The sequence below is a fragment of the Vicia villosa genome, unplaced genomic scaffold, assembly GCF_029867415.1.
Source record: "Vicia villosa cultivar HV-30 ecotype Madison, WI unplaced genomic scaffold, Vvil1.0 ctg.001531F_1_1, whole genome shotgun sequence".
Lineage (NCBI taxonomy): Eukaryota > Viridiplantae > Streptophyta > Magnoliopsida > Fabales > Fabaceae > Vicia > Vicia villosa.
The window spans coordinates 269,089-282,657 of NW_026705654.1; the positions used below are offsets into that span (position 1 = coordinate 269,089).

General features: G+C 36.3%; 2 protein-coding genes across 3 annotated transcripts; one reads left to right on the top strand and one right to left on the bottom strand.

Moving 5' to 3' along the window:
• Nucleotides 1-856: 856 nt before the first annotated feature.
• LOC131635693 (F-box protein SKIP23-like) lies at nucleotides 857-5,797 on the top strand. 2 transcript variants are annotated; one of them, XM_058906333.1, is made up of 3 exons: nucleotides 857-2,304; nucleotides 2,406-5,148; nucleotides 5,258-5,797. In XM_058906333.1, exon 1 carries the CDS (start codon nucleotides 960-962, stop codon nucleotides 2,229-2,231), a length of 1,272 nt encoding a protein of 423 aa, XP_058762316.1. In that variant the 5' UTR covers nucleotides 857-959; the 3' UTR covers nucleotides 2,232-2,304; nucleotides 2,406-5,148; nucleotides 5,258-5,797. The 2 variants fall into 2 exon arrangements, with proteins under 2 accessions (XP_058762316.1, XP_058762315.1); XM_058906332.1 differs by having other exon boundaries at nucleotides 857-5,148.
• Nucleotides 5,798-7,086: 1,289 nt separating this feature from the next.
• Nucleotides 7,087-8,692, bottom strand: LOC131635675 (protein ENHANCED PSEUDOMONAS SUSCEPTIBILITY 1-like). The gene has a single exon (XM_058906313.1). It carries the CDS (start codon nucleotides 8,543-8,545, stop codon nucleotides 7,193-7,195), a length of 1,353 nt encoding a protein of 450 aa, XP_058762296.1. The 5' UTR covers nucleotides 8,546-8,692; the 3' UTR covers nucleotides 7,087-7,192.
• Nucleotides 8,693-13,569: the final 4,877 nt, after the last annotated feature.

The following is a 13,569-nucleotide window of genomic DNA, read 5'->3' on the forward strand; positions in this document are numbered from 1 at the left end:
TAAAAGATGGATCCCACATAATCAAACTCTCTATACCTTTGATAGTATTTGTTTTGTTGGAGAATCTTGGGAAGTCAGGAGCAACAATGGAGATTTAATGCTTCAAGATCACAAGGGAGAGATGCTAGATTTCCATTCTGTAAGGCATTAGGTTCTATCTCATAAATTCAATGTTCAACTCATTCATTGGCAATATAATACTTAATCATTCACACTTGCAACCAACAATCTTCTCCATAAGTCTTGGAACAATTGAATGTTGTTGGATCTTGTTATAGGATGTGGAGACTCATATTTATGGGAGAGATTATTGAGTTTAAGCGAGTGGTTAAGTCATACGTCGCCTATGAATGACTTCAACATTGAATTTATAAAACAAAAAATTTATTTAACTAATAGCTTAAGGTTATCAGTGGAGATGTAACGTCTTCCTTCCTCTCTTGCGATTCTGGAACTAATGTCTCGTTGTCTCTCCCGAACTCCCCAAAACAAGGTTAATAATACTTTTTTTATTTATCAAAGTATCCTTTATCAAGTATTGAGAATCAGAGGATAAAATTGAAAAAAAATTATTAATATTTGACACAAGCTTTTGCATCTATTGTTCATATATAATTATCAACTAAGTTGACTTAACGAGACAATTATAATTAATTTTTACAAAATCAATTATTCAGTTTTTTTACCCTAGAAAAAAATACACACTCATTTTACTTTTCATAATTAATTTATTTAAAAATATAATTATAATTTTTGGGATAATTTTATCTTGAATTTTAATTTAATTCTAGTCTATCAAAAATTAATTTAAAAAAAACAATTTATTGGGAATCAACTCTTTTCTAGCGGAGAACCAATTAAAATACTGATACATCAGTTTTTCTTCCCCGCCCCGATCATTGTCTTCTTCCCCATTTCCAATATCCTGTAACAAAACAATCACCACTATATCCCCATTCATGGCAGATTGGTCTCAACTCCCAAAAGACCTCCTCCACCTCATCTCCCAAAAACTCAACTCCCAATTCTACCAACTCCGCTTCCGCTCCGTCTGTTCCTCATGGCGCTCCTCCACCCCCCCAAATCACCACCACCATCTCAATCTCCCTCCCAAATTCCCATCTCCCTCCAACAACGATGATTCCACCAACAACGATGACTCCACCTTCCCTCTCTCGAAACGAACCCTCTTCCTCATCTCCCCACCCCCAAATCAACCAACCCCACAACCATGGTTAATCAAAATCGGCCCTGACTCACGTGACCTAACTCGCCTCTGGCACCCTCTCTCACGTGACAAACAACTCCCTATCCATTTCCCTAACTTCATCGATTTCAACCACCTCCCTATCGTCGATCTCGGTTGCGAATTCGTCATCGGTAACTTCCCTTCCCAATCCTCCTCTCTCCCTCTCAACAACACCTCACTCTACATGGAGAAGGTTGTTGTATTTGATGCTGACACGTGGCAGATCGGAAAAGGTCGCTGTTCGGTTCTTCTCACTATTCACATTTCCGGAAAACTCGCTGTATTCCGATGCGGTGATGAACGGCATGATGAGAATTCGGATGCGAAATGTGATGAGAAGTGGATGATAATTCCTGATATGCTGACGCCTTATGATGATGTATGTGTTTATAAAGGGCGGCCGGTTGCGGTTGATTGTACCGGTCGGGCGGTTGTCGTGGGACCGGATTTGAGTGTGGAGATGGTTGCTGAGCCGGTGTTTGGCGGAGATAAGAAATTCTTGGTGGAAAGTGAGGGTGAATTGTTGTTAGTTGACAAATATTTGTCTTGTCTTGTGATGAATTGTTTGAGGGATGATGGTAATGGTAATGGTGATGGGGATGGCAATGGTAATGGTAATGGTGATGGTGATGGTGATGGCGATGGTGATGGTGAGTTTTATGAGATTGGAAGGGAGAGAGCGGTGAGATTTGATGTGTTTAGGCTTGATGAGAAGGAGAAGAAGTGGGTGGAGGTGAAGAGTTTGGAGGATAGGGTTTTGTTTTTGGGGGAGGATTGTGCTTTTTCTGCTTCGGCTATGGATTTGCGGATTGGATATGGGAATTGTGTGATATTTAGGGATGATGTTTATAGTGATTCTGGATCGAGTGAGCTTGGGGTTGGTGTTTTTCAGTTGGGTCAGTTTAGGATTGCGCCGTTGTCTTGTTTTCCGTGTTATTCTATGTTTTTTTGGCCACCTCCGGAGTGGATTGGGCTGCATTGACAATAACAGGTTGGATTGAAAGGTTTGGAAGTTGAAACTGATGAATTGTGCTGGAAATAATCGACACTTATTGGTTAGTGCTGTTACAGATTTAGTTTTATGAAATGCAAAATGATATTATCATTACTATTTTCATGTTAATGTTGTTGACATTTGATTTGTTTCTGTTGATAGGTTGGATTAGTTTTTCAGTAAGTACTTGTAGAAAAATAAATGCTGAAATGATTCTGGGCCCTTGTATAAATTGTAATTGTTTTCTGCACTTCAACTTTATCAAAAGATCCCTTATAGTGTTATCTAACTTGTTTGTAAGCATAGGAACTAAATGCTTAACTCACTCAAACTGGGTCATACTACTTATAGGTAAGGGATTGACAAGTATTACATAAGATTTACTGTAAGGAGCTTAGGTCTTTGCCATATTTGGTTCGTAAGAACTTAGAAGGGACGTGTAATTATAAGCTGAAATTTCATAATTGAAATGTGGAGTGACCTAGAAAAGTATCATGCATTTTACCTTTATCTTGATTTAATTTTGTTGTTCCTAGTAGTGTTGTTGATGGCTGTCTATGGCAGAGAGCCAAAATTCCTCCATATCAGAAGGACACTTTCCGGCGCCGTTATAGTGGATTATGGCGGAAAAACCTGCAATATCAATCGAAATTTACCATTGTGGCGAGCCCAAAAACCGCCAGTATATCTGCTGCCATAGTGCCACAATTGCGGATATTTAATAACACTGGTTCCTAGTGAAATGAGGTTGATTTCATTCTGAATAAGAATCAGCCATCTGCTGTAACATGCCTTTTCGTATAAGGCTTAATCTGCTGAAATTAGTTGTACCTCCTGCCACAACAATGGGGATACTTGCATGCTGTCCCCCTTTTATATTATGATGCAACATTTCTTTCAATTGTCAATTTTATCATCTGGCTCTTTCATTTTTTCTCCAATTAATCCTAAATATCAGCTTGTGCTTTCTAACTTTGCACAAGACTCCAACATTACCAAGTCTTCAACATTACCAAAAAACTACGCAGTGTCAGCCAAAGATAACAATGTATATTTTGAATTCCATCCTATTCTGTGCTCTGTTAAGAGTCATTCTTCCAATGAGATTTTTCAAAAAGGACTCCTTGACAAAGATGGGCTTTACTTGTTCCCCAACCTTCTGCAGCATATTACACCTTCTCTTCCTACTGCATGTATTTGTAATACTGCTGGATCTCCTCCTGTTAATACCTCCTTTTCTAGTTCTATTACCTTTTCTACTTGGCACCCCTAGACTTCGGACATCCAACGTGTCACACTCAAACTTTATAATATTCTATTTACTAGTTTATAAAGCACATCACATAGATTACCAGTTCATTATATATCGAGCCTTATGGTTTCCTGCTCCCTTTACCTTCACAACTTTCACTTACTTCATTACCTTTGTAAAGGCATTTACACATTTTCTTCTCCTTTGACCATACCAGAACCACAAAATCCAATTCAAGTCTCAAGAGTGTTTGTTTGTTAGGTATTTAACATCCCACAAATGCTACAAGTTTCCTCCTGTACATCTCATAATTTTTTTTTTTTAATGAAGCTATGTTTCTATAGGATGATCTTTTTTTGCTTCCATCACCTCATCCTCCCAAAAATTTTCCCTTGCATTGAGATCATTATTGTCAACCTATATTATAGATACTGTACCTTTTTAGTGGAAAGGGTCCGAGTCAGTGTAGGACACCGGTACTGACACTTGAGGTTACGTTTAATTTATAGATTTTTTTAAATTATTATCGGTCTCACCGTGTCACTTGAGGTTACGTTTAATTTATAGATTTTTTAAATTATTACCGGTCTCACCGTGTCAGGGTCTTGTTCGCTTGATAGGTTTTTAAAAGGTTTAATTAAAAGTAATTAGGAGATTTTGCAATTCAATCAGGCCAGTGAAATGCACACGACTGTCAAGTACTAGCCACATTTCAATTGCTGCAATTATTTTATCAGCTATTATCACTTTTTGTTAACATTGTTGTTTTGCTTTGATCTTAGGCTGTTTCAATATTTTCTTTTCTTTGGGTTGTTTGGTAAAAAAAAACTGTTTTTATCTCTTTTTCATGAGAAGGGTGATTTATGATCTATTTTGACTTAGAATCATCTATTGAATATTTATGTGTCTTACGATTAACTCACAACTTCAAAAACAAAAAAAAAAAAAAAAACCCAAAAACAGAGAATCTATGGAAAAGAAAAATCAAAATCAAAATCATTATGAAAAATATCACCGAACCAGTCACACCTTCAATAAATATAATGCCAATTTTTTACAAAAGAGTAGCATGTCCAATTGATTTGGTGTTAGATACAATTAGTGCGGTTCATGGATAGAGTAAGACAATACACAAGAATTTTATCTTGATTTCTCCTATAAATCAGGAGTAGTCCAATCCTTTTATACTTCCAAGAAATTTCCACAATAATCGATTCTGGTTACAATTTGCTCAAGCACACAAGCAAGAGACATCCAATGCCCAAGCACACAAGTAAGGAACTTCAATTCTCAAGCACACAAATAAGAGACTTCTGATTGCTCCAACACACAAGCAAGAGATTTTTGACTGCTCAAGAACACAAGCAAGTGACTTTACAAATGTCCACGCTCACAAGCGAGAGACTTCAAACACACAAGCAAGAGACTTCAGTAGTCAAGCACGTTGGCAAGAGACTTCACTGTTCAAGCACACAGACAAGAGACTTCACTGCTCAAGTACAGAGGCAAGAGACTTCAAATAATCCATCTGATCGATAAATGAGAGTGATAGAGTGATGATAGTTACACTTGATATTCTATTCAATCAGAGGTGTAAACTGATTACAACATAGAAAAACTCTAAGACCTAAGAACTTCTAAGAATGTACAATGGTAAGAAGTTCTAAGCTAGCTTGTGCTCTTTATTTTGATAGAGTAATTTCTCTTTTCTTGTCCAGGCGCAGTGTTGTATGTTTCTCTAAATCTTCGGTTTCTTTTATAGAGTTCCATGAAAGATTCGTTGGAGAAATCTTCAAGCACAAGAGAGACGTTGTAGAAAAGCATCAACAGATCCGTTGCGAAGCTTCCTCAAATGGATAATACCGTTGTAAGCTCATTTGAATTTCCTTTGTTGCAAAAGGAATTATCAGTTGCAAACGATCACACTTCTACAACTTTCTGCTGAGATATCACGTGACCAGAACAAGACAAATTGACCTCAGAGTCTTATAGCGACATGTCAAGACTTCCTTGTTTCTTGAGCTTTGACTAGGTTCAGGTTCCTGTCCTTTAGAGTATGGGTCTTGGCTTCAAATGACTTCAGATTTTTGACTCTTTAGAGGCTGGCTTGTTCAGAATCTGAAAACATCAGATTCTGATCATCTTCAAAATTTGATCCTTTAGAATCTGATCTTTAGAATCCGCCTCTAAGAAAGCTTCTCTTTCAAGGTTCAGTGAAGCTTCAGAACCGATTTTCAATCAGTATATTGATCTTTGTACCTGCACATTTGAATACATGTTAGTCTATTCAATTGTTCTCAAATACTTTGTTATCATCAAAACTTAAGGAATACGGTATAAACCAATTTTATTCCCGTATATTTTTCATTAGAATAGAAGCTGTTGGAACCAATTTTGGCTATACATACTGATATATTTTTGGAATATAATTTGTTGTAACCAGTTCATAGTCTATACTTCTGATTATTTTTCTTTAAATTATGAATTCTTTAAATCAATTAATGGGGTATATCTGCAGTTTAATTATGTTCAATGTATACTCTATAGAATCCTATTGGAGCAACACAAGATTCATTGGCAAGTGTTCAACAACACATAAATTATAGTAATCTTGAGATAGTGAAAGTGTGAAGATCTAAATAAAGAGATTTTACGGCTTAGAAATGATTTCAAAGAAAGTCCATGTTCGAATCTAGGAGATATGTTTTTTAATTGTTCAAATCTAGTTTTTTTTTTGTTGAATTTCTTTCTTTTATGACTTTGTTAGAATCTAGGATTGTGGCAACAAGCTTCGCCTTCTTTCCGTTTCTTTAGTTTGTTACTAATTTGATTTTTATTTTTCTCTTTAGAAATTTTTGTTTGTTCAAATTTAAGTATTCTTAAATATCTAAATCATAGGATTGAGGTAAGCAGATTCATTAACACATAAAAAAAACCATATACACAAATTTTCACTGTCTCTCCGTGAACTAGCTCTACAATACTATCCTAAAACTCGGTGGCATTCCTACACCTAAAGAATTGTCACCTCATTTTATTTTTAGCAAGTACAATAACCACTAACACTTGAATCCAACGATCTTCTCTTCAAGTGTAAACACGCTCATTTATATTCCTCTTAAATGAAATATTTATTGAAATTTAACTTAGACTCTAATATCACTTATTAGGACTCTAAACGTCCGGCAAAATATTAAGACTGCCAAAGAACTAAACGTCAACAATTCTAAGAGACTTTAACCAAACATATCCATCAAAGACCTTATAGGTTTTGATAAGTCAAAAGAACCCGTTCAAGTTCGGTTACAATCTCTAATGTGGTCCGAAATAATTGGTACCGTCTCCCCCGAGATGCTTTAGAGTATGGAGGTGACAACTAGTCTCTCTATTTTTGTGCTGGAGTTACCACATCAAGGTTAACTTTGCGTTAACGTGTTTAAACTTATGGGAGCCACAATTCGGCTACATACTCATACTTGTTCAGAACCGGGTCTGCAATCTTAGTCTTTATGCCTTTCTAGTATCCAAAAGAAAAAAAAAACTTACATAATGAGTACTCATAGAAAGATCATATAGTTAAGTTCATTTAAATAACTGTCAAACCATGCAACTCTATTAAAATGTCCTAACCCATATAATAAATTAATTTCACATAGACACACACACAATAGTACTCTCAAATTAAGACAGACACACATTAATGCAAGAACTCAGTATCATTTCCCATGGCCTCCAAGATCTCATAACGAAGACATGGTAAAACATCTATACTGCCTTCTTCCGCCCCAGCAAACACACTAATCTTTCCATTTCTTTTATTCGCACCCCCGCATCGAACTGCCACAGGCTTTCCCCACCCGAAATCATTACCATAAACATCAAACCTCGGAGAACTGTTCGTTGTCAACGAATAACAACTCGTCAAATCACTCCCACCTGTAAACAACTTTGGTTTTCTCAACCAAGAATCATAACTGTTTTTTATTTTCTCATCATCAGAATTTACAGAAATTGTCTTGTTCATCTCTACTGCTACCTTTCCAATCCCACTACCAAGGATTTCTCCTGCTTTCATTGTAAAACCACACACCGCAATTGCGTTTCCGAAATATTCATCTTCAAGCGGAGGAATCATCTTTGCTCTAACTCCAATCAGCAAACCGTAACAAACATCTTCTTGTGGATCAAGTCTTTCGCATCGAACCACGGAACGCAGAACGTGCGATAGTACCGCTTGAAGTGAAGAGATTGTAATATTCTCAGTTTCAGTTTCTGTGTTTGCTTTTGATTTCAGTTCCGCGATTTTCTCCTTCGTGAAATGGAAAACTCTTTCACCTAAGTTGGTTGGTTTGGAGGTTTGGGTGAATTGATCAGTTGTGAAAGGGAAACGTATGGGAAGTTGATGAATATCGTTTGGAAACCAGCGTTGGAGTGAAGGATGTTTGTTTAAGGAAACTCCTCGTGAGATTTGAGACCAAGAGTTTATGAAATGCCAAAAGGATTTTCCGTCTGATGCGAGGTGGTTGAGTGTGAAACCTATGAAGATACCGTCCTGTAACTCGGTTACTTGGACAGCAAGAATTGGGTGGGAAGTGTATTCGTAGTTTTTGACGCCGTTGAAAGAGAAAAAAGAGTAGACAATGGGAGGTACAATATAGTTTTCTGGTTGAAGGATATCAGAAACAGTTGTGTTTTGTGCTGTGGCGTGGACGAAGAGCGCGCCAACATTGTTGCAGACGATGTAACATGATGACGAGGGGTTGTTGTTTTCTTCTTCTTGTTGGTGTTGAGTGATTACAAGACGACCGGCGAGGGGTGGAAAGAAAGAAAGAGTGGTGGAGAGGGTTTGTTTCAAATGATGGATTTGGTTTTTGGATGGATCAATGGTGTGGTGGAAAAGAAGGCCTTTTTGAATGGGTTCAAGTGGGAGGAATTGGAGATCCCATGGTGTTAAATGGATTTTGTGAAAGTCAGTTGAGTTTGTATTAATGTTGTTGTCACTTGGTGCTTGAATTGTACTTGTGGAGATTACTCTCACAGAATCATCCATGGTGTTAACTAATCTATCTTCTGATGAAGCAGTTTGGAGAGAGTTTCTTCGTTGCTAACATATTAGGTAAGTGTGCAAGTGGAGGATAATAGGATATGACACAAATTAATAAAATAAAGTTGTCTTGGAATGAAAAAGAGTGAGGATAATTGAATTTGACACTAATAAATAAAGTAAGTAAAGTTGTATTGGAATGAAAAAGGGTGAGGATAAAAGAATATGGCACTAATAAATAAAGTAAAGTTGTCTTGGAATGAAAAAGGGTGAGGGACCGGGAGCCACTATGCTAACAATGTTATGTTAAGGATACTTTTCTTGTTATGTTTTTTTAATAGAAGTTAAATATGGTATTTCTCTCTATAAATATCTTAAATTTGACTTTTAGTTACTATAAAAAAAATCATGTTTTAGGCTCTGTAAAATAATTTTTATATGACGTTTTAGTTATTTTACATGAACTAAAACTACATGCATAAATAATTTAGTAGGGACGAAAATATGATTTTCTTTTATAAGAACTAAAGTCAAATTTGATAATTGTATGGAGACTAAATACATATTTAACCATTTTATATAATAGAGACTAATATTATTTACATAAAAATGGTATCTCTTTTTAGATGAGAAAACCAATTGTTTTGGACTGTTCACCAAAAAACAAAGGTCTGACGAGGGAGCAAGCGAGGTATGGAATACAGAGTAGATAAACTCCTTCTCTCTATAAAGTAGCCAATCTTTCACCCGAAAATCATGCTAACTGCACTGATCATTCTATGGTTGTTCTACACGCGTGCAATTATCAACCATTTCTCATATTTAAAGAGGAAAGCACTTCACTTCAAAAGTTTTCAAATCTTTTCTCATTCAAAAACCTGTATTAAATCTCATAATTACTTGGACATTGTAGTGATAACATTGTAGATCATCCCCCTCTCCACAACATTGGAAGCTCTGAACCACTGCAACAAACTCCGAATTCATTCTTTATGATTAACTCTAGTTCCAAAACGGAACATCAGCGCTGTTTGTGGGAACCGACTTCTGATTCCTATAAATTTCCAATATTAAATTTCTCTTGATTCAATCGAATCTTCTCTGTTATAAATCCACATCTCCCTCGATTGAAGCAAATATCTCAATTTCTTTATCACTTTTATCAGATTTAAACTCTTACCCTTTAAATCTTCCATCAGGTCTATCGACAATGGCAAATTGTAATGCTACTCGCTCTTCCATCTAATGGCTAGCCAGCGTTGTCGTTGAAGTGGCCAAGAATGCTCCACCTCCTCCCCCTAAAGGACGAACAATCAAGTCCTGACAACTTCTCAATTAGTTCCTCTAACTCATGATCCTTTCCAACCTCGGGAACACAAGGGAGTTATTCAACCTCCGTCATTCCTTGAATCTACATCAAAGTTCCACAAAGGTGAATCTTCATTCAGAGCTACACCATTTCCTATAATGCTTGGGAAAGAAACGCTTCATGAATTTCAACTCCCGCAAGCTATCCTTGGCATGCAGGGAGCTAACGACATACAAAACAATGTCTACCACATGGTATAACAGTAGAACTCTTAGGCCATAGTGGAGAGCATGTCAAGCATGTAGAAGATCAGTTGGACTACCATCATGCCAATGAGGCTGTGAACTTCACACTCTTTGCTTTAACCCTAATCAAATAACATGCATGTAGCCTATTATAAATCCCTCCAGGATGGGATTATTGACTCTTGGACCAAAATGTATGAAGCTTTCACTGCCCACTTCACATCTAGGAAGAGACGACTAATTAATATAACCGTTCTTAGCGGAATCACGCAAGGTAAGAAAGAAACCTTACATAGATACATTGATCAATTCACTAAAGTGGTTATGCCGTTGGAGGCTCAGATGGAAGTCTGAAGTGTTGGATCTTTGAAAAGGGCCTGAGACCAGACTCTAATTTCCAAGAGAAGTTAGGGTGCAAAATGGCCCATAACCTGAAGGATTTGCGGAGTAGAGCGCAACCCTACATAAACCACAAAGAAAAATATTGTCGTTTCCACAAGAGTCTCAACCACAACAAAACAATTGCATCTAGCTAATATGATGCAATTGAAAAGATGACTAAGAAGGGGAGGTTGATCGGCTACACCAAGGACGATAATGAAGGTGAGAAAAATACAGAAGAAGGCGGGTTAAATTGTGTATCTGATAAAATTTTCTTTTCTAGAAACATCAGCTTCTGAATCTTACCAAGTTCAAATTCTAAGCTAAAGTATGCAACAATGAAATAATTTAAAGTTCATAAGTAATAAGTAAATCACACACGTAAATTATACTGGTTCCCCTACAACGAGATTAGTCCAATCTCCTAATTGCATAAGAGCTTTTGACTATAATTAGAACTTGATTACAACTTTCTTAGACACACCATTCCAAGACTTCCTGATCAATCACACCTGAAAGAGACCTCATTGCCTAAACACACCCGTTCAGGACTTCCTTGCTCAATCAAACTGAAAGAGGCGTCCTTGCCTATACTCATAGCTCAGGACTTCCTTGCTCAATCTAACTAGAAAGAGACTTCCTTGCCTAAGCTCACAACTTAGGACTTCCTTGCTCAATCCAACCAGAAAGAGACTTTCTTGCTCAAACACTTAGTTTGAGACTTCCTTGCTCAAACAAATAGTTTGCGACTTTTATAAATTCTAAAAAAATTATTAAGGATTACAACAAGATGTACTGATATCAATCAGAGGTACAAATAATACGACACAATAAAAGATCTTGTTACTTGAGATTTGTTGGATATACAAGTGTAAGAAACTCTCAAGTCTATGTATAATACAACAACTATATATGAAAGCTCAGAGTGCGAAACAGTTCCTGTTCTATCTTGTTGTATTTATTCTTGTTGTTGCTTCTTTTGAATCTTCACCTCCTTGTATGGAGGGAACAAAAGATACGTTAGAAACTTGCTTGTAAAAGTATCTTTGCTAAAGAAGCAATTTCCAAGATAGAGACGTTGGAGTAGGTACGATAAGGATCTTCATCTTCTGAATAATCTCTTTATCCATTATGTATTTCTTAAGTAAGGCATCCATGGGCATGCCAGAGTAGATTGAAAAAATCGTGTCACACAAGCTTGAGCCTTGCGTTAAAACCTCTAGTTGACTTTCTTCATAATTCTGGCAGTTGACAAGATGAAGCTGCTTTTGCACAAAGTACGGACCAAAAGGCATTGTACTACGTTTCTAGTTTTTTAGAGGCTGAGTCAATATGGTGTTGAGGTTCCATTTGAAATTTAGATTCTGATCTACTAGAATCTGAATTATATACTTCTTCTTTACAAGCCATTTAACTGGGTCAGAACCTAGTGAAATATCAACATAATGATCATGCACACTTTAACAAATGTTAGTATACCCTATTATTCTGTAAGTACTTTATTTTCTTCAAAATCCAAGGAGTATGAACAAATTTTGTTCTAGTAGAAAATAGGGGGCGAGAAGACTCTCCAAAGAGAAAACAACCCCCTAAAGGATTTGTTGAAGCTGTGGATGAGGGAAAATGCAAAGATGTACGCAGCGAGAAACCTATCCTATCATACCCTAAATTTTACCCCTAAGATTCCACCTATCATATAATTTTTATCTAACAACGGAGCACAAGCTCCTCTTAATCCCTAACCTTTTTGGTTTGACCTTTATGGGAGATAACCAAGCATCCTTTGTGTTTCTTTTTGCATCTATGATTGTTTATATTTAACTTTGCTAACCTTATTCAAAATACAAAAAATTGTGTTGTTATCTTTTTTTATTGTTCAAGGTCGGGGCTTGGAATGAAGTGATCAAAAGAGTATCTAATTCCTAAGAAGATCTTATTCAATGATCAAGAATGATTGGAGGTTCAAGGTTACTTGGTTTATGGTTGAAGATATTAAAAGATCAAGGTTGGTTTCTAAATTAGGGTTTTTGTCCACATAGTTAAAGTTTTGGTCAACAATTGGTCCAAGGAGCTTTTTACTTTAAGGCATGACCTATAATCTTAGGTCATATTCATGTCAAGCTTCTTTCAACTTCTTTTGGTTAGGAAAAGTTCAAGTTTGATGCATGTTTTCAATTTTAATTCAAGTATGGTTCATGTGTTTATTTCTATGCCATATTCATCAAATTATCAAAGTTATTCAAGGGACAATCAAGATTTATTCATTTGGTATTCAAGTGTTCATTATTAGGCCTTTGGATGCAAAGAAATAGAAAAAATCACAAGTTAGTGCATGGTTGGTTGATCTAAATTCAAGTATGGCATGCCACTTGGTAACAACATCATAACTCTCTTATTTCTCAATATTTTTGAAATCTACTCCGAGCCAAATGTCACATTTGAACTCCTCTACAACTTTAATTCAAGGGTCAACATCAATTATGCCTCTAATGACCTCAATTTTGGAATTGCTCAAGATTGCCATGTGTGCACAAAAGCTGGTCCAAAACTTGATTCGACCTATTGCTTGACCCAGAAATCAGGTCATCGCATGAACTTGTCATCCATTCCATTTTCAACTTAAGCATCCTTTTGATTTGAATCTTTTTGTTAGACGATGACAACTTATCTAGAGGGGGTTGAATCGATCCCCAAGTTTAAAAACTAGATTTTAAAGGTTTTGAAAACGTTTAAACTATGGAAAGCGAAAGTATCGTGTTTAGATCAAAATTTGTCTAAACCGAACCGGTTATTGAAACCTCATATATGCGTATAACTCGTTGTTTGGAATAACAATGATACAATCAATTAAGAAAATAAAATTATCACTTAATAGTTTTAATATGATCACAATGCAACCAATTTCCAGTCAATTTAAACACCTTGATCGAATCCAATTGCGTAACTCTTGTTGAAAAACCCCAAATCAACACATTGATCTTGGAGTAGAAACCTTCATAATTTTTCCAATGAAACCCCCTATGATCTTAACCCAACCTTAGGTTACAACTAACCTAAATTGAACATTATCAACCAAGTCTAGATGGCACCCAAAC

Coding starts and splice junctions, on each gene's coding strand:
- LOC131635693 (XM_058906332.1), top strand. CDS start 960: ATGGCAGATTGGTCTCAACTCCCAAAAGACCTCCTCCACCTCATCTCC.
- LOC131635675 (XM_058906313.1), bottom strand. CDS start 8,545: ATGGATGATTCTGTGAGAGTAATCTCCACAAGTACAATTCAAGCACCA.